We start from the raw sequence: 17898 nt of genomic DNA, 5'->3' as shown, positions 1-17898 counted from the left end.
ATAGATTTGTTGCGTACTCGTATCCATTAGAATTCATGTTTTCACTGAGGACACAAATTGCAGTTTGTTCTTTTAGTTGGAGCAGAATGCAACTGTGGGCAGCCAGTTCTAAAAAAACCATGTATCGCTGGTCCTGAAAACACTGCTAGGCCCAATTCATGGTGTTAGTACTAGCATATAAAGCCCTAAATGGCTTAGGACCCAAGTACCTAAAAGAACCTCATCCACCTCAGACCTTATGATTGACGGGTGAGGGCTTGTTGGTGCTGCCGCCACCAGGGACTGTCTGGTTGGCATTGACCCATCATGGCCTTTTCAGTGGTTTCACCCTGTTTATTGAGTGCCCTCGTTCATGAGGTGGCTCTGTCTCCTTCATTATTAGCTTTCAGGAGGAATTTAAGAACATTTCTATTTACTCAATTTGATGGTTGAAGTACACTGTTTCTGGAAACCCTGAAATTGCTGGTTGAGAGAAAGTTTAAAACTATTTTTATAATAGTTTTTAGACATCTGAGGGCAGCCTCGTGTAGGGAAGTTTTTAATGTTTGATGTTTTGTTATGTTTTTATATTTGTTGGAAGCCAGCCAGAGGGGCTGGGGCAACCCAGTCAGATGGATGAGGCATAAATAATAAAATTATTATCATGATTATTATGTTTTTTAGAAGACATCTGAAGGCAGCCCTGTTTAGGGAAGCTTTTAATGTTTGATGTATCATAGTGTTTTAATATTCTTTTGGAAGCCGCCCAGAGTGGCTGGGGAAACCCAGCCAGATGGGCGGGGTATAAATAATAAATAATAAATTATTATTATTATTATTATTATTATTATTATTATTATTATTAAACTATATTGTCAGTATGATTATTATTGTGTTTTTTGCCATGTTCTCCTTTGAGAGGGATATAAATTGAAAGAATGAATGAATGTGTGATTTTGTTTGGAAAGGAATATGCTAGTAAATTCTGCTGCAGAAGATAAATTACCCCTTTTGGTTTTCCTTTCTCTTTCTTTTTAAAGAAATGCCCGAGAGTGGTCCAGAAAGATCACACAGCGGATAAAATCTAACAGCAGTAAGAAACGGAAAGTATCGCTACTCTTTGATCACTTGGAACCAGAGGAGTTGTCAGACCACCTCACTTACCTTGAATTCAAATCCTTCCGACGGATATCAGTGAGCAGATGGATTTTCATAAGTTGATAACTCAAATGGTTTTTTTAACAGGGTGTACGTGTAGTTCAGGGGTAGGAAACCTTCAGCCTCCTGGTCAAATACAAATCCCCCCAGGACTCTCCCCAGGTCCTGTCAGTCACTGGTCGTGCTTTTTGCCCTCCTTGAGTACTGAAATGCAGCCTTGAATGGTGATAATGGATGGTCTAGTAGGCTTTGGGGACATTTCCTTCCCTGTGGATAGAAAGGTACAAAAGGCAAATATCTTAAATACTGTTAATGGGTCATAATGGATTGCATCCAATGGTGGCGTTTCACTAGCAGATGTTGTTTATGCTCATACAAGGCAAGTTACCCAGTTTTTGCCAAGCTGCTTAGCTACTATAATCCTTTGCACCATATTTCATCCTGTTATGTAAGGTCCCCCCAATCTTCAGATTCAGTTGTTCATCAGGTGTAGGAGCAGCTGCAGTGAATCTCGACTTGCGGAAGTGCTTTTCACTAGTGTACAGCCACCACTGGATGCAACCCATTAAACCTGGCAGTCCTATTCTGTTGGGCTAAAATTGTGCATGATTTGTTTTGCATCGCATCAGGAACAGGTTGTTTATAAATATCAGTTCTTTATTCTCTTCACCTTTTTGCTTGAAAATGCACAACCATATTGCTCCAAAGCTGTGGAATGTGTCCCCCCTCAAAAAAAACCCTAACATACTCCTCCTGTCTCCTGAATAATATTGCTCAGATTCTCAGATGTAAGTTTAGCAGTTAGGGGAATAAACTGTAAAAGCTCTCACTTAGTCATGTGTCAGTACTTTTTATTTTAAGCTCTAGGTTCATGACTCCTCTCATGTGCTAAGTTAAAATCTAACAGCCTTGAAAGCTGGAGTCACGTATCTGTGTATCCCTGACACACAGACACACACTTATATAATGCTTAACATTTTGCCATTAAACTGTTAATGATTATTGGTTACAAGAAGCGTAAGGATAATGTATTTCCTGGTTGTAGAATAGAAGTTTTCCCTTTAGTAGTCTGAGAACAAATTGATAAGCTTCTACAGAAAGGAATTACTTTCACTTGTTTTCCAGAACAATATCTTGGTGTGGTTTTAATTAATTAAAATTAATTAATCAATTAAACAAATTAAATAATAATAGGAACAACTCTCATCCTCTGTGTACATATTTGACTGTAATCCAAACCCAGTGATGGTTATATGCGAGCAGATTAATATAGGATCGGTGAAAAATTAAGTAGGATGGTCTTTATTTCAGGTTAGTGAATCCATAACACCTTTTTGTCAGGTTCTGTCTGTTAATGGTTCTGACTCCATCCACAGCCCCTGACAGATTTACCTGTGAGGGAATGTGACTGAAAAAAGGTTGCCCACCTCTGGCATACAGTTTGCTCCATGTGCTGCTTAGAAATAATGTATGGAGCAGCTTGTCATGTGGATAACTTTGCTCACATGGAGATTTTCTAAGCAGCTATTGAAAATGGCCAGTTTGGGGATGGAGATGCTCAAAATGAAGCAGGACACCTACACATTAGGTATCACATAGCCTTTAAAGACTTTAGAGTAGGGGTGTGCAAACTTTTTTCAAAGAGGGCCAAAGCTTTTTTTAGGACTGAAATTGTTGTTGTTGAGCTTTTTTTAGGATTTACCCCAGGAAATAAACTGCCACAGGGGCCAGATTAAACTGACTGGTGGGCCGCATTAGGCCCCCACAATGGACTTTGGACATGCCTGCTTTAGAGGTCTGTCTCACTGCAAAAACAGGGGGTATAAGGAATACATAGATGTTAAATAATGTTAATTTTGCTCCACCAACCTTCTTTTCGTTTAAGCTTCCAGATTATCAGAACTACATCATGAATGGCTGTGTGAAGGACAATCCAACCATGGAACGCTCAATTGCTCTTTGTAACGGTATCTCCCAGTGGGTGCAGCTAATGGTACTCAATAGGCCGACACCACAGCTTCGAGCTGAAGTATTCATCAAATTCATTCATGTGGCCCAGGTCAGCTATAATTTGTTTTGAGTTTTTTTGAAGTCATTTTTTCCCCTGCACCTATTTAGAATAATTTGGGAAGGAGCGAAATATATAAATGTGGGCCAGATTGTGGATACTGACATTGAATTAAATTGTGTTAAATGGTGGGGGGCAATCAAATCTCATTGAGGTCAGGTCTCTCTCTGTTCTATCATGTCAGTTGAGAAGTATCAAAATAAAAAACTGAATACTGACAGTTCCTATTTTTTTTACACAGAAACTTCATCAGTTGCAGAATTTTAATACATTAATGGCTGTGATAGGTGGCCTTTGCCATAGTTCCATCTCTAGACTTAAAGAAACAAGTTCTCATGTTCCTCATGATATTCATAAGGTTTGTTGAACTCTTCCCTCTGTTCCGTGTCTTTATTTTGCAATATTTGTATACTGCTTTTCAGCCATAAGAATTGTAAAAGTGATTCACAATAATGAAATCAGATTTGCTAGCAGACTATATTCCTCTCACAATTATGGGTCCCTCTCACAATAAATATACTCATTTAATATTTATGCCACCAAAATGGAAATATTGCTCAATTAATAGAGTTTGTTGAGTTTTTGCCACTGTAGCTAAAGCCTGATTTATAAAAAGAGAAGTTGTCTATCATGTGCTATAAGACTGCACAACACTCATGTTGGTGGCCTCATTCAGATGTAACACTAAACCATAGTTGAGCATCATGAGAAACAATTTCAACAAGCCTCAGACTTGTGAGCTCCCCTCCCTTCTCCTCCAGTGGGATTGCAAGGAGGAGTTTGGAATCCTTCACTTCTGTTTTTAGATTAAGCATAGTTTACTGTGTTTCTGAACATGGACAGTGGCGAGTTGAAACAAGCAAGTTTCAGTTCAACTCACGATATTTAAGATTAACCACAGTTTAGGATTAGGATGCTATGCTAAACTGCAATTAATCTAAAACAGACGTATAAGATTCTAATGTCATCCACTGTCATCCACACTAGATAAGGGAAGGGGAGGGGGGGGGGAGAATCATGAGTCCTAAGCCATGGCTTGAAATTCAGCCAGTATATTTACATTGAATTTAACAACAAGTATGCGAAATTCATCTGCTGGTGATGTGGTTCTAAAGTGGCCCTAATGGTGAGTGTAGTGAATTCGTGCTTTTCTTTGTTTTTCTTTAGGTGTTTAATGAAATGACAGAACTACTATCATCTTGTAGGAACTATGATAATTATCGACGTGCTTACAGCGAGTGCAGTAACTTTAAGATCCCTATCCTTGGAGTACATCTAAAAGACTTGATCTCCCTTTATGAGGCCATGCCAGATTACTTGGAAGACAAAAAAGTTAATATACATAAATTGTATTCTTTGTATAATCATGTCAATGAACTGATACAGCTGCAAGAGATAGGCCCTCCCCTGGAAGCTAACAAGGATCTTGTTCATCTCCTCACAGTAAGTCTCCGTCTTTACAGGTCGTATTTTAAATGTCTTTTACTTCCCCCCATCCTGTGGAATTAAATGTCAGAAAGCTTAGACTGTTAAACCAGGCCAAGCAATTTTAAGGTAGGCAGGGTATTTGTTCCCTGTAGGTCTTTGCTCATGATGTTGTTGTTGTAGACCAGTATGATGTTGTTGGCATCTGTCTGTCTTGGGATACAATGGCGGAATGCGCTTTTGGGAGTGAAGTCATACTGTTGGAAGGCTACAGTGCCTGCGGTGGCTGTAGAGACAGATACGGGAGACATGCTTTGCTGCAGCTGGGTGCAACAAAATGCGTCCAGGTGTGCTGCTGCAGATGCACCATGGTATTTCTTCTCCCTGTGCCATTCTCCCAGTGGTCATTTCTTCTCTGGATACATGACCTGACTATCTGTCTCCAGCCACTGCGGTCATCTGCAAGGGACTGCTTACATGGCAAGGTTAATGTTGCTAGCCTTCGTGTCACAGATGCAGACATCTTTGTAATGCCCAGTTGGTCTGGTGCCTGAAGACGGCTCCTTGGGGATTATGCCACCTTCACTTCTGTGGACATGACAAAGCTAGCGTAGACATCACTGAGACAGGAGTGTGAACGTGCTGAGAATGTTGGCTTGGGAGAGCACATCTTTGAGACTCTGCCCTGTCGTGTGATACCCAAAAGTTTCCTGACACAGTGAATTGTAGGTCTTTACTCAGCAGTACAGTGACATATCAATAGGGAGATAGGCCTTGTGATTTTTGGAAAACCACTGAGTGTGTGCCTACTTGTTTTCCTGAGGGCTGGTGAGTCCACTTCCATGAGATCATTCACTAACATAATGCTGCTAATTTATGGTGCTTCATTATGGTCCTTTCAGATACTGTACTGTCGTGGTTCAGTTGCAATGCAAAACTACATCACTTATCTAGGGTGTCCTACAGCTAAAAGAAGTTCTAGAATAGATGCACAGTTGCCTTCTTAGATTACCAGATTCCATGTAACTTTCCATGCCAGTGGTCTACTTCTGAGTGTGGAGGGTGAATGGTAGGTGTCTCATGGGTACATACCACACACTGCAGCTCACCTGTGTGGGAGTGAATATATCAGCATGGTCTCATGGAGCTCTAAACTCATGGAAACCTTTTTTGGGAGTATCTACTCTGCAACACTAAGATTAGAATTGGCTCTAAGAACTGAAGCTGTAAGATGCTTCACCCCACATGCCACTGCTATCACAAGTTGTTCTCTCATGGACTTTGGTCCACAAAATATTTGCTTCCCATTACATTTTAGCAAAATAACTTGACACATCCAAAAAGGACAGATCTGTGATCTTTCACAATATAAGTGTAAAGGCACCTTAAGTGAAAGCTGCCAACTTGAAGTATAAAAATTACTTCTGTATTGTTGGAAATGGGATTTTAAATTCCATTGTTGATCCTCTTTCTTTTAAAAGGTACTTCTAATATTTTCCGTTAAAAAAAGTCAAAATCAAAACAATCGTATTTTTTAAAAACAACAACAACACAACAACACCATAAGCTTATACCATTTCAGTATGCATTATAAAATGCTTCAGTTACACTTCTTTTAAAAAGACAAGCTCTTGCCAGAGAAGCTGCAGCAACTTAGAGAGTAAACTGTTTCTGTGTTTGTTTTCAGCTGTCCCTTGATCTTTACTACACGGAAGATGAAATCTATGAACTTTCATATGCACGAGAGCCAAAAAGTCACCGGGCTGCAGTAAGAATCCTAGCAATTTAGTTATAGTTTCCATGCATTAAACCTGCATGTTGGTACTTAACAGTGCTATTTTTACTAGATTAGTTTGGGTTTATATGCTGCTTTTCTGCAAAAAAATTGTGCTTTGAATTACTTGGAGTCACTTAACATGCAGCAATAGCTTTTCAGCTCTGTAATATTTCCATGAATAATGCCATAGCAAACCACTCAGTAACCTAATCCATTTATACATTTCAGTAAGCACAAGATCCTTAATTCAAACGAGCAAAATAACAATATTTGTTGCCCAGATGCATCAAAATCATTTTGGAGCACATTATATCAGAAAATTGTAAAGAAGTTCAGCATTAGCAAGAAAAAAATTTGGAATATTTACTGCTTTGAAAATCTAACCTAGCAACCAGTATACTAGAACAGAGATGAATACCAAAAGGCCACAAATTAGCTGGATGGTAGAACCCTCAAACCAGTATTTCACCACAAGCCAGGCAGGAGGTCAAAAGGGAGCCAAACCAAGCCCTCGCAAAGCCAGGGATAGTGACAAGAGCATATATTGTGACTATCATTCCCCAGGACTCCTCAAACCTAATCTGGCCTCCCACTACAGGCTTGACAAAAGGCCAGAAAACCATCTGGGGAGAGGAGGGAGGAGAAGAAGAGAGGGCCTGGCTACTCTCCAATCCCCTTTTGAGTTGCTCTCTTTGGAGTCAGTCCAGTAGCTGCTGAAGCAACCCAGTATCTCAGTTCTTCATGGGTGGGACTTCCAAACTCAGGGCACTGATGGGCTTTTGGCTCAGCTCTGCTCTGCTGTCACCCCATGAGTGATTAACGGACTGGAGGAGGCTCCAGATGACAGCCACCTTCCTTCAAACCTGCCACCTGCAGGTGCACTGCAGGTTCCAATGCTGCTGTATTGCAATGCACACCAGGATATAGCTAAGCAATGGAACTTGAGACTCTTAACCTCAGGGTTGTGGGTTCGAGCCCTACATTGGGCAAAAGATTCCTGCATCACAGGGGTTTGGACTAGATGACCCCCATCGTCCCTTCCAACTCTACAATTCTGTGTTCTATGTGACAGCATCTGAATGTGAATATTTCAAATGTAGGGAAAGTGCAACTTGCCAACTGTAATTTGGTATCTTCCATCCTTGTGAGAATGATATAATCAGAGTGAGGTTAATAGCATATAGACTGTGGAATTCTCTCCCCTCAGAGTGCACATGGCCTCTATGCTACGGAGGTTTCTGAAGCAATTTTTCTTTAAAAAAATTTCTAGAGAGTTACATAACCAAGTATAGTTCACGTTACTCTCTGTTATATGTTTTAATTGACCTCTTAAGAACTGTTACGGCCTTTTCCGGTTTCAATTATTTTTATATAATCAGTCATTGTGCTTTTATGATTGTGTGAGCTGCCTTGGTTGAGCTCTGCTCCGAAAGGTGGGATTATAAATAAATACAACTAGGATGCACCAAGTTAGTTGTGTCTCATTGGTTTACTTACATTTTCAATATACATGCAATGCTTAATATTTATTTGGTAAGGATATTTTAAAACATCTAGGAATAACTGCTCTTAACAGATAGGTTTATTTTTCTTTCAATAACATGAAAATGAAGTTTTAATGCAGATGTATATAATTCTTATTTTAGCCTTTGACGCCTTCTAAACCGCCAGTAGTAGCAGACTGGGCCTCTGGTGTAGCCCCAAAACCTGACCCAAAGATCATTAGCAAACACGTTCAGAGAATGGTAGATGTAAGTATGCAAATTGTTTATCATGCTTGTTTTATATTAACATCTTGCAGGCCTGATTTGGCTCATGGTACATTCATGGTACATTCACCATGGGAGTAAATATCCCTGTTGCAAGTTTCCCACTCATTTCAGATTTCCCATTCTCCTTGCAGCATTAAGTGGGACCATTATGCAGTAGGTTTCTCTGCTCTCAGCTTCCAAAAGCATGGAGCAAAAAGAGTGAAACATGCTTTCTGATGGTGTCCTCAGTTCATACTGTGAGTGCTGTGGATGTAAACAGCTGGAGGTGGGAAACACAACATGGGGCTGCTGATCTCAGTGGTGACCATAATGTGTAGCCCAGGTATAAGAATCTCAGTACTGTCACTTCTGCTTTAGAGAGAGAACCTAGATTTCTCTCTAGATATAGGACCCCCACTGCAGCATATAACTTGCAATTTACTGTGCCCAAGGAGGGGAGAAAACTGTGAGAGTGGGGGAAATGTAAGAGAATTTACAAGATGTTCAAAGAGTGAAGGAGGAGAATGAGAGAAAAGCAGATAGGTAGCCATACCGTGTGCTTTGTCAAGTTGTGTAAGCTAAATGAAGTCTTAGAGTAAGGTGTGTACTTGACAAAGCTTCCATATGTATGCAGCATATGTACTTATGTGCAGAGACCATAGTCAGAGCAGCTTGCAGAAGTACCTTACTCCAATATACCTAAATGCTAGTCAAGAATCTGCCTCATAAAACACTGCACAGGTTTTCCTATGAGAGGAACTGAGACTGCATGTACATAGATATGCCCGCAAGCTGTTTCCATTGTTGCATTATATAATGCCTGTACTAAAATGCATTTAATTTTGAAATTAAATTACCATAGAACATTGTAGTATTTGTTCGTATATTAACATGTAGCAAGTGCTTTAAAAAACCAAACTGAAGTGATTTTTAGTTGGTTCCATTTAATTCCCCCCCCCCTTTTGTTTTGTTCAGTCTGTTTTCAAAAATTACGACCATGATCTGGATGGGTACATTTCTCAGGAAGAATTTGAGAAGATTGCAGCAAGCTTTCCTTTCTCATTTTGTGTAATGGACAAGGACAGGTGTGTACATGAAGAATTGTGGGTAGCTGGGCTGCATTCTGGAAGTGGGCGGTGTGTGTGTGTGTCTCAAGACCACTAGCTTGAGCTTCTCTCCAATTGGTAGATTGCCCATTTGTGCGATTATTTTCAGAACAACAGTTACAAGTCAGGAACCTACTTACCTTCAAAGAGTTAATGTTGGAACAACGTTCTTCTTTTATGTTTAGGGGAGGAGTCCCCTGTTGTGCAATTTCCATATTCCTCCAGGACTGTTCATTGTCCCAAATGGCATTGGAAATTGTAAAGAGCAATTTGAAGGTTCAGTGTTAGGAAGTATTCCCTGGGCTTCTCCTTTGTTTCGATAATTGTGCAGCGTGTTCAGAATCAATTGTGAAGCCTGCTCCTTAAGCTGTTTTTGTTGAATGTTAAATGAGTTGCTGCAGAACTCATGACCTGCTTGACAGGATCATGTGGGGTGTATGTGTGTGCGTGCGTGTAATATATTTCTAGATGTTCATTGCTGTGAAAATGAATTAATGCATTTACCTTAGTCTCTAATTTACCAGAGGGTTGGCAGTGTGTGTAGGTGTAGTGAAACAGAGCGGGAGACACTGTTAACTCCTTGTGATTTTAGCAGTATTAAACCTCAAATGACCCTCTTCCTTGCGTGTATGTGTATGTTTTTACAGGGAAGGTCTGATTAGCAGGGATGAAATCACAGCTTACTTCATGAGGGCCAGCTCAATCTATTCTAAACTAGGCCTTGGCTTCGCCCACAACTTCCAAGAGACCACTTACCTGAAGCCTACGTTCTGTGACAACTGCGCTGGATTTGTAAGCTTGGGTTTGGGGGGTATTTTAAAAAGTAAATAATGCTACATGCTGCGTGCAGCAAACTGTTATCCACAAATATTTTATTATAGCATCAACTCTAGTTTGCTGTTAGCATGGCTAAATTAACTTTGCCCCTTTAGCTTTTAATAGTATAATTAGCTGCCGAATGAGGAGGAACCATAGCTTTTCTTTTCTTTTTCTTTTTTATTTTAAGATTTTCTACCCTCCCGACACTGTAAGATCTCATGGTGGGTTACAACAATAGAATCTACAATTATAAAAACAAATAAAACCATCACAATTATAAAACATATTAAGCTGTTCCAAACGGAACAGAATACTATAAATTCAGCAAAAGTGGTGGGTAAAAAATGCTGGTAATTTTCTTAGACAATTAAGAATCCAAGGGAGTATAGATTGTGATTGTGGTTTAGATTTTGATAGTTTTGGAGCTCCGTGGATGATAGCAACACTTATCTCTTGCATAGGATTTTCTAGTGCATTTTAATATTTTTTTAAGAAAAGAAGGTGCAGGTACCATGAAGTTGTCACAGTAAGTGCTACACTTTTAACATTTTTTTTTAAAGTTGTGGGTACTGCATACCTTTGAGTACCCCCAGAATAAAAAGCACTTGGATTTTCTATTTGGAGATTTAGTCTGTTCTTAATGGGGCAAAGCATTGATTTTTGAAAAGAAGCAGAAAGCCTCAGAACACATGAGCGGATAGTTCATTTTGATTGGATGACTTTGCAAAATGGAGTCGTGAATTGAGGTTGAGGAAAGGTATGAGTCTACTGTCTTAAGTTCACTGTAGTGTGATAATATGTCTTTGCTTGAATTTTCAGCTCTGGGGAGTTATTAAACAAGGATATAGATGCAAAGGTAACACATTCTGCTTTTGTTAATGATTTTAAAGGGCTTATAAATGACAGCAGTGCTGTGATTCTACTCTAAGAGTGCCTTACCATATCCATGACCCCATTTTGTGTTGTGAAACTCTTTCCTTTGAGAAATAGACCTAAGACTAAGCTGAGAGACAAAGTCTCAATATGTAGGAAGTTCAGAGGATTTAGCACGAACCACCTAGAAACATTCAAAGTCACCCCCAGTGTCTCCCCACCCCCTGGCTACTTCCAGCTCTCAGGTCCTGCATCCTTCTAGAAAACAACTTAGATAGTTTAAGGAATCATTCCCTCCTACACTCACACATTTTGGACATTAAATGGTAGGTGATTGTATTGCTTGGATACTAAGCAGCAGCAGAATGTAACACAGCCATGTGATCTGAATTAAATATGGCATTAATAAATATGAAAGTGGCACAAGAAGTAACTCATAGTAAAGGAAAGTACTCCGTCCTTGCTTATCACAACTATGGCTGCAATCCTAATCACACTTACTAGGGAGTAAGCAACATTGGACATAGTAGAGTCAATCGTGCATCGACTTGTGCTGTAAGTTGGGGTTTTTTTTAGCATTTTGTGGGGTTTCTGCAGAGGAAAGAACTTTGGCTTCATGGGGTGGGAAATGAAATATTAGTATGAGAAAAGACACCCCTCCCCCTGCTTAGTTTTTGCTTTCAAGCCAATGACCTTTCCTTGTTTGTATTTGTTTGCAGATTGTGGAATGAACTGCCACAAGCAATGCAAAGATCTGGTTGTATTCGAATGCAAGAGAAGAGCCAAAGTCCCAGCAGTAGACAACAGCCCTGCTTCAGCCCTTGCATCTAGTCTTTGTCCCATGGGGCTCAAAGAACACATGCATGGTGAGAAAGTTTCTTATGAAGAATTCATGAATGAAGAAATTGGGTTAGCCCAACTTCATTCCACTCCCACACCATTTCCACCTATAGCAGCCTTTCTTAAACCTGGGGTCCCTGGGTGTTGTTGGACTTCAGATCTCATCATATCAGACTACTGGTCCTGCTAACTCGGGATTATGGAAGTTAGAATCCTAGTTGTAAACCACGTTGCGTGCCTTTCTTTAAAAAGTGGAATAGCAAGATATACATGTTTTCAATAAATTTTCAGTAATGCTTGCAAAAGCCCTATATTATTATCTCCACATTACGGATCATGTAGATGTTTTGTTTCTTCACTTCACCAATGCAGGCAGGAGTGATATTAATTAAGTAAGTGGGCAACAATGGATAGAAAGAGAAGTCTGGGAAGAATGATATGTACCGTATTTTTCGCTCTATAGGACACACTTTTTCCCCTCCAAAAATTAAGGGGAAATGTGTGTGCGTCCTATGGAGCGAATGCAGGCTCCTTGGCTTCAGCAACAGCAACGCGAAGCCTCCAAAGCGCAGAGGGAGCGCTCCGTCCACACTCCGGAGGCTTCGCGTTGCTTTCGCTGAAGCCTTCGGAGTGCAGTGCGAGTTCCCGCTGCGCTCCACAGGCTTCAGGTTCCTTTCGCTGAAGCCAGGAGAGACTTGCTCTTCCTTTTGCTGAACCGGGAGAGCAAGACTCTCCTGGCTTGAGCAGAGAGGGAGAGCTGTGCAGCGCCCCTTCAGCCAAGCGGGAGGAGAAATGGAAGGGGCTCCGTTTCTCCTGCCGCTTCGCTGGAGGGGCACTGAGCAGAGAGGGGGAACATTTTTTTTCCTTGTTCTCCCCCTCTAAAACAAGGTGTGTCCTATGGTCCAGTGCGTCCTATAGAGCAAAAAATATGGTAGTTATATCAGCAAAGCATTTCACCTACTTTGATAATTAAGTTTAAAGGATAGCATGCAACTCATTTTAACCACTGCCCTGCTTTCATCTCCCATATTTATATATTTGTGTGTTTTCCCATCCCCTCGTTTTCCCATCCCCTACAGGTCTGGAGGAGGGAGGATTTCCATTTCCTAACGGAGAAGTTGTGGAGCACGGTGAAGGGAGCAAGGACAGAACTATTATGCTTATGGGGGTGTCAGCTCAAAAGATCTCAGTGAGGCTAAAGCCATCTGTGGTACACAAGAGTACGCAAACTGACTTAGTGGTGGCACATAGTGATGGGCTCCCCAGGCAACAGAGAGAGCCAGGAACACTACCTGAAAACACTCTTCTGCAGCCTACTCCGCTGTCGTCGTGTCCCAGCCCGGTTCTTAGTCGTAAAAAGGCGTATGTGAAATGGGAAAACAAGGACTGCGGTCAAAAAGCAAAGCAGGAGCCCTGTGCTCTAAAACCCACATACCAGGAATTAGAGCAGGTACCACAAACAGTTTCTAAGAATCACATGTAATAAATAACACAGTGTGCAGTATTACCACTATGACAAATGGGAACCAGTTTGAGAAAGTCAGAATAGACTGGGAAGACCCAGGCTCAATTTTGTTCAGTTGGTAGGTAACATCCCTGATATATCTACTGCTAAATGTCAAATAGTTATAAGGGATGTGATACTTTTAAGGGAAGTAGCTGTCGGCTGCCTAATGAGTGTCATTGGGGTGGAAGCCTGTTAACAAAGCAATCCCAGCTTGTAATCTCATTGACTGGGATGGGGAGAGAATGGCAGAGCTACCACCAAATCCATTCCTCTGCCATTTTCTTGTAGCCAGGTTGGGATGGAGCGACATTTTCCTTCTCCCTTCGCATTGCCTACAATGGATAAGGCAAAAAATCTATATATTAGACAGATGTGTTCTCTTAGAGTCTTGATTAAATGTTGTCTTTTGCACGTGAGAGCATGTCTCGTTTTCTTGAGAGATGCAGTAGCAGTAATTGCTCCTCTCTTATGCAGACAGCTGTTTATTTTTCACTCCATTTACTGTTCAAGCTGTTATAATTTGAATAATAGTTAAGTGAACCTGGAGAATAAGATGCTAGTCAAGCAAGTGTTTCTGCTAAGGAGGACTGTAGATACTGAAACTGTTCTTTAAAGTATATTCTGCTTGGATGACACCACCCTGTGTTTTTTGCTTAGGAGAGAAACATCCTTACAACAGAGAATGAAGCTTTAAAGCTACGGCTTAAACAGGCACATAAGAAAATTGAATTCCTCAGCATTCGAAGAAACCACATATTGGACAGCAGGGAACACGGAGACTGCTTGTAGCCAGGAGGACAGTAAAGGCAATGGGACCTTTGAGGGCGATGCATTCAAATGTATGCAGAACGGCAGGTTTTTAAACAGAGGTATTCCTGTTCAGTCTTCCCTGTCCTGCCTGATATTAGCACTTGTGGGCGTATGCATGCCTTGTCAACAGGTTTCAAACAGTTTGCCCTTTGTTTGGCGGAAATGACGGCATTTGGAATTATGGCAAGAATTACTCTTGCTGCCTTCATAACAAGGGGTGGAATTCAGTGTAGCTCTCAGTGTGCATGGCGAACAAGGTTAACACACACAAAGGTCCCGAAATCTGCTCATGGACCACCGGCACACCCTCCCCCCAAATAAATCTGCTCCAGAATATCTCATTTGGAGCAGATTTTGAGGGCATGAGGCCGCGGGGGTGGGGGGTGGGGCTGACTGCAGGCAGTAGGAAAGGAAGAGGGGAAGCGTTATTGTTTGCGCAGGCGCCTGTTATGCGAATGACACTGCAGTGCTGGATACACCCCCTACCTCTACAGCCAACCTTGCTGCCCTTGGAGGGTTGGCATAATTAAGATCAATAATTCAAAACTGTAGCCCTTCACAATCAATATGTATTCGTTAGACCTGTGGACAAATAGCATTAGAGATGCTAAAAGCTGCTTTGTGTTGTCTTGCGAAAATCACTTTAGATTTCCATCTTATCATGATTCTAGAACTGACACATAAATGATGCACTGTAAAATATGGTATCAGACACTTGTGACCCTTTCTGTAGTTTGTGTTAATATTTATTCACAACTTCTGGTTAAATCTCTGGCTTCAAATTGAGTCTATAATTTATTTTTTACAAGAATGACATTATGATGTGCCCAGAAATGGTGGTGTTTGTACTTTGTGTTCCACTGTGTATGCTTACTCCTTTTGGAGTAATTTCATGGTTAAATAACTTTTTTTGTACTTTCACTCACGAAGCCTAGAGTAAGAGGCTTGTAAGATTATTTATGTCAGCAGCTTCTGTAATGTAAATTTGTGAGTTGAAGGAACTAGCACCTGTTCTTATTGTTAGCTGAGCTGATAAAGTAACTACACTTTACAAACTGTAAATATATATGTAATATTTAAAATTGACCAAGCATGATTTTCTAAAACCTATGTGAACTGTGTTGATTCTTAGAAGCTATACACTAAACAAGAACAATCTAGGGAACATAGAAATGAAAAGCTAAACTGACACATCTGGCAAGTTTGCTTTTTCCTTTGCAAACATTTGCCCTCCTTCAGCAGTCTTCTCACAGGCAGCCGTTTTCTTTCTGGGCAAACCTACAAAGTATCCAGTCAAAACTAGTATTAGACTAGTTGGTCTACTCGTAACACACACATTTCCCTTCCTCCTTGTCATTTGAGCACTGATGCCAGTGGTTTCCACAGTTGCAATGAAGTGTTCTTTGGGGCAGGCTTTGTTTTCTGCCCCAAAACATGGAGAGGACACCCCCTAAACCCTATGTGACAGTAGGATTTCACCTTAAACTTTCTGTAAGAATCTTTGAATGTTTATGGAGTGGTTAACTGAGGCATAGGACTTGGATTCCATTTTGTCTCACACATTGTTTTACCATCTGCATGGCAATGGTGTGAGGTTTTGCATGACAGTGTCATTAGTAGGCAAGTGGTACCTGATTATAGCTTACCTTCTCAAATCCCAGTGAGGCAGTCAAAATTCTTAATGGGTGCTTAGAGCGAGTTATGAGATTGAGGAAGGTTGATAATCAGTTTGTTTAAGACAAGCATGTTAATTATTAGTAAATATGGTAGTAGATAGGAGCACCTGCCCTGGGTAAGATGCTGCTTGGAAATACTACCTGGGCCCACGTGAGCAGTGACGAGTAGGAGTGCATTTTTCAAGTTACACGTGGGGCACTAGTTGTACCCTTTCCCAGGAAACAAAGACCTTGCCCTCAACATGCATGTATTGGTAAACCTAGATTTGATTAGCATAATGGGGAAATGCCGCTGAGGACTGTGTGGAAAGCTCAGTTTGTCCTGAGTGCAGCAGACCAAGCTATTAATAAGAAATAGTAAGAAGCAGCAAATTACATCGGCCCTAAAAGAGCTACATTTGGACTGGTTTGCTAATTAATTTGTGGGCAGATTTCAGAGAACTGGTACTGACTTTTAAAGGCCTAAATGACTTATTATCTGAAGGAAGCCCTTCACATCCAGTATGATCCAATGAGGCTCTCTCTGCTAAGAATGCCACAACTATCTGAGGTATAAACAGGGTGTGACTCAGACGACAGTCTTTTCAGTGGCAACTCTTCCCAGAGAGCCACCTCTGTTTCTATTCCGAAGAGCATTTGATATAGTTGCCTTTCTGAGTTGGGCTGAAATTTAACCTCTGTGAACGATTGGTTTTTATGATTCTGCACTGCTTCGTCATTCAGTATTTTTATATTGACTCAGGATATTTGGCTAGACCAGAGTACATAAAATAAATGAAGGTCATAATTCTGGGGACAGTTGCACGACAATGAGCCTTGTGGAACTCACTGGGATTTATCTTGGGGTGAACTCCCATAAGCTTAGGCTGTAGTTTTATCCTCTCAAGCAGCTGCATGCATGGTTTGTGGCAAGGCTTTGGTGCCACAAGCACAGTTCTGTTAACAAGTACAGTTTTGTCAAGGAAACATAGGTATGGCTCATCTCCAGTGCAAGCAAGTGCATGTATTACTGCTCTAGCACACGCATGGCAGCCATTTCGAACTTTTTGAAAGACAGTATCTGGACATTCAGCTGTCCGTGGGTGGTACTGACCTAGCTCACCGTCTTTCCATCAGCATTCTTTGTGCCAAATACACAAGCCAAAGCAACGCAAACTTGGCACCTTGTTAGGCCTGTTGTCTTATATTTATGCCAGTCACCTCTCATTTACTGTTGTCCAAACAAGATGAAAATAGTAAAATAAAAAAAGTATTAGGAATACGTTATAACACCAATTGTGTGCTATTTTTCTTTAAATAAATTGCTTTCATTGACCGTGATATATGTGAAACTATGACAATCAAAGAAACTGATCTATAAAATGTACAGGCTATAAAGGTTGGCTAAAGTGCAATTTTTTTGTTTGATATTTATTAAAATTAAGTTACACAGTAATTTTTTGTGCTCTGTTCTTAAACTATCTGTGGTAGCCTTGGGTCTGGCAAAAGCCTACAAATACTTTCAGTTCTTAGCTGATCAGCCAGATGCAATTCCCATAATTATTTTTGGCATAAGGTGCTGAGATTTTCATCCTGCCTCTCTCAGTTCCATGCAGAGAATTTCTTAATGCAGGTGCACCCCACGTGGTGACAGCTGGTATTTACCATCAGACAGACATGAAGGCTTGAGAATTAACTGCATCCATCAAATTAGAAACATGCTAGTTCTTACATGATGCCAGAGAATAAATAACAGCTGTCCGTACGCAGATCACATTTGTAAGAGAACCAAGCTTCAGGTGAATTATGATAATCTCTTGAGTTGCCTTTTTAACTTTCGCTTTCTCCCGGTAATCTACTTCAAACTCCTGATTATGCATCACGTGGACAAAATGGATAAAGAAAATTATTTCTTCTTTTCTCATAAAGCTGGAAACTGGAGCCATCCAATGAAGCTGAATGTTGGAAGGTTCAGAGCAGACAAAAGAAAGCACCTTCACACAGTGCATAGGCAAAGGAGTGAATTTGCTGCCACAAGTTGTAGTGATGGCCGCCAATTTGTATAGCTTTAAAAGAGGAATCACTGCAGATGGTGACAGCAGCCACAAAATTAAGACGCTTGCTTCTTGG

At 40.7% G+C, this 17898-nt stretch overlaps 1 protein-coding gene across 1 annotated transcript in view; it reads left to right on the top strand.

Annotated features, from left to right (window-relative positions):
* The window catches only part of RASGRP1 (RAS guanyl releasing protein 1), a 45323-nt gene extending 28099 nt beyond the window's left edge, over window positions 1-17224 (top strand). The window contains exons 6-17 of the mRNA XM_081208406.1: window positions 1020-1173; window positions 3023-3196; window positions 3447-3563; window positions 4373-4648; window positions 6318-6398; window positions 8054-8158; window positions 9134-9243; window positions 9912-10056; window positions 10903-10939; window positions 11676-11822; window positions 12876-13246; window positions 13961-17224. Of these exons, the coding sequence (XP_081064532.1) occupies window positions 1020-1173; window positions 3023-3196; window positions 3447-3563; window positions 4373-4648; window positions 6318-6398; window positions 8054-8158; window positions 9134-9243; window positions 9912-10056; window positions 10903-10939; window positions 11676-11822; window positions 12876-13246; window positions 13961-14092 (1849 nt within the window). The 3' untranslated portion in view covers window positions 14093-17224. The remainder of the gene's footprint in view (window positions 1-1019; window positions 1174-3022; window positions 3197-3446; window positions 3564-4372; window positions 4649-6317; window positions 6399-8053; window positions 8159-9133; window positions 9244-9911; window positions 10057-10902; window positions 10940-11675; window positions 11823-12875; window positions 13247-13960) is intronic.
* The last annotated feature ends 674 nt before the right edge of the window (window positions 17225-17898 follow it).

The sequence above is a fragment of the Podarcis bocagei genome, assembly GCF_964188305.1.
Source record: "Podarcis bocagei genome assembly, chromosome: 1".
Lineage (NCBI taxonomy): Eukaryota > Metazoa > Chordata > Lepidosauria > Squamata > Lacertidae > Podarcis > Podarcis bocagei.
This window is presented reverse-complemented; position numbering and strand designations above follow the sequence as displayed.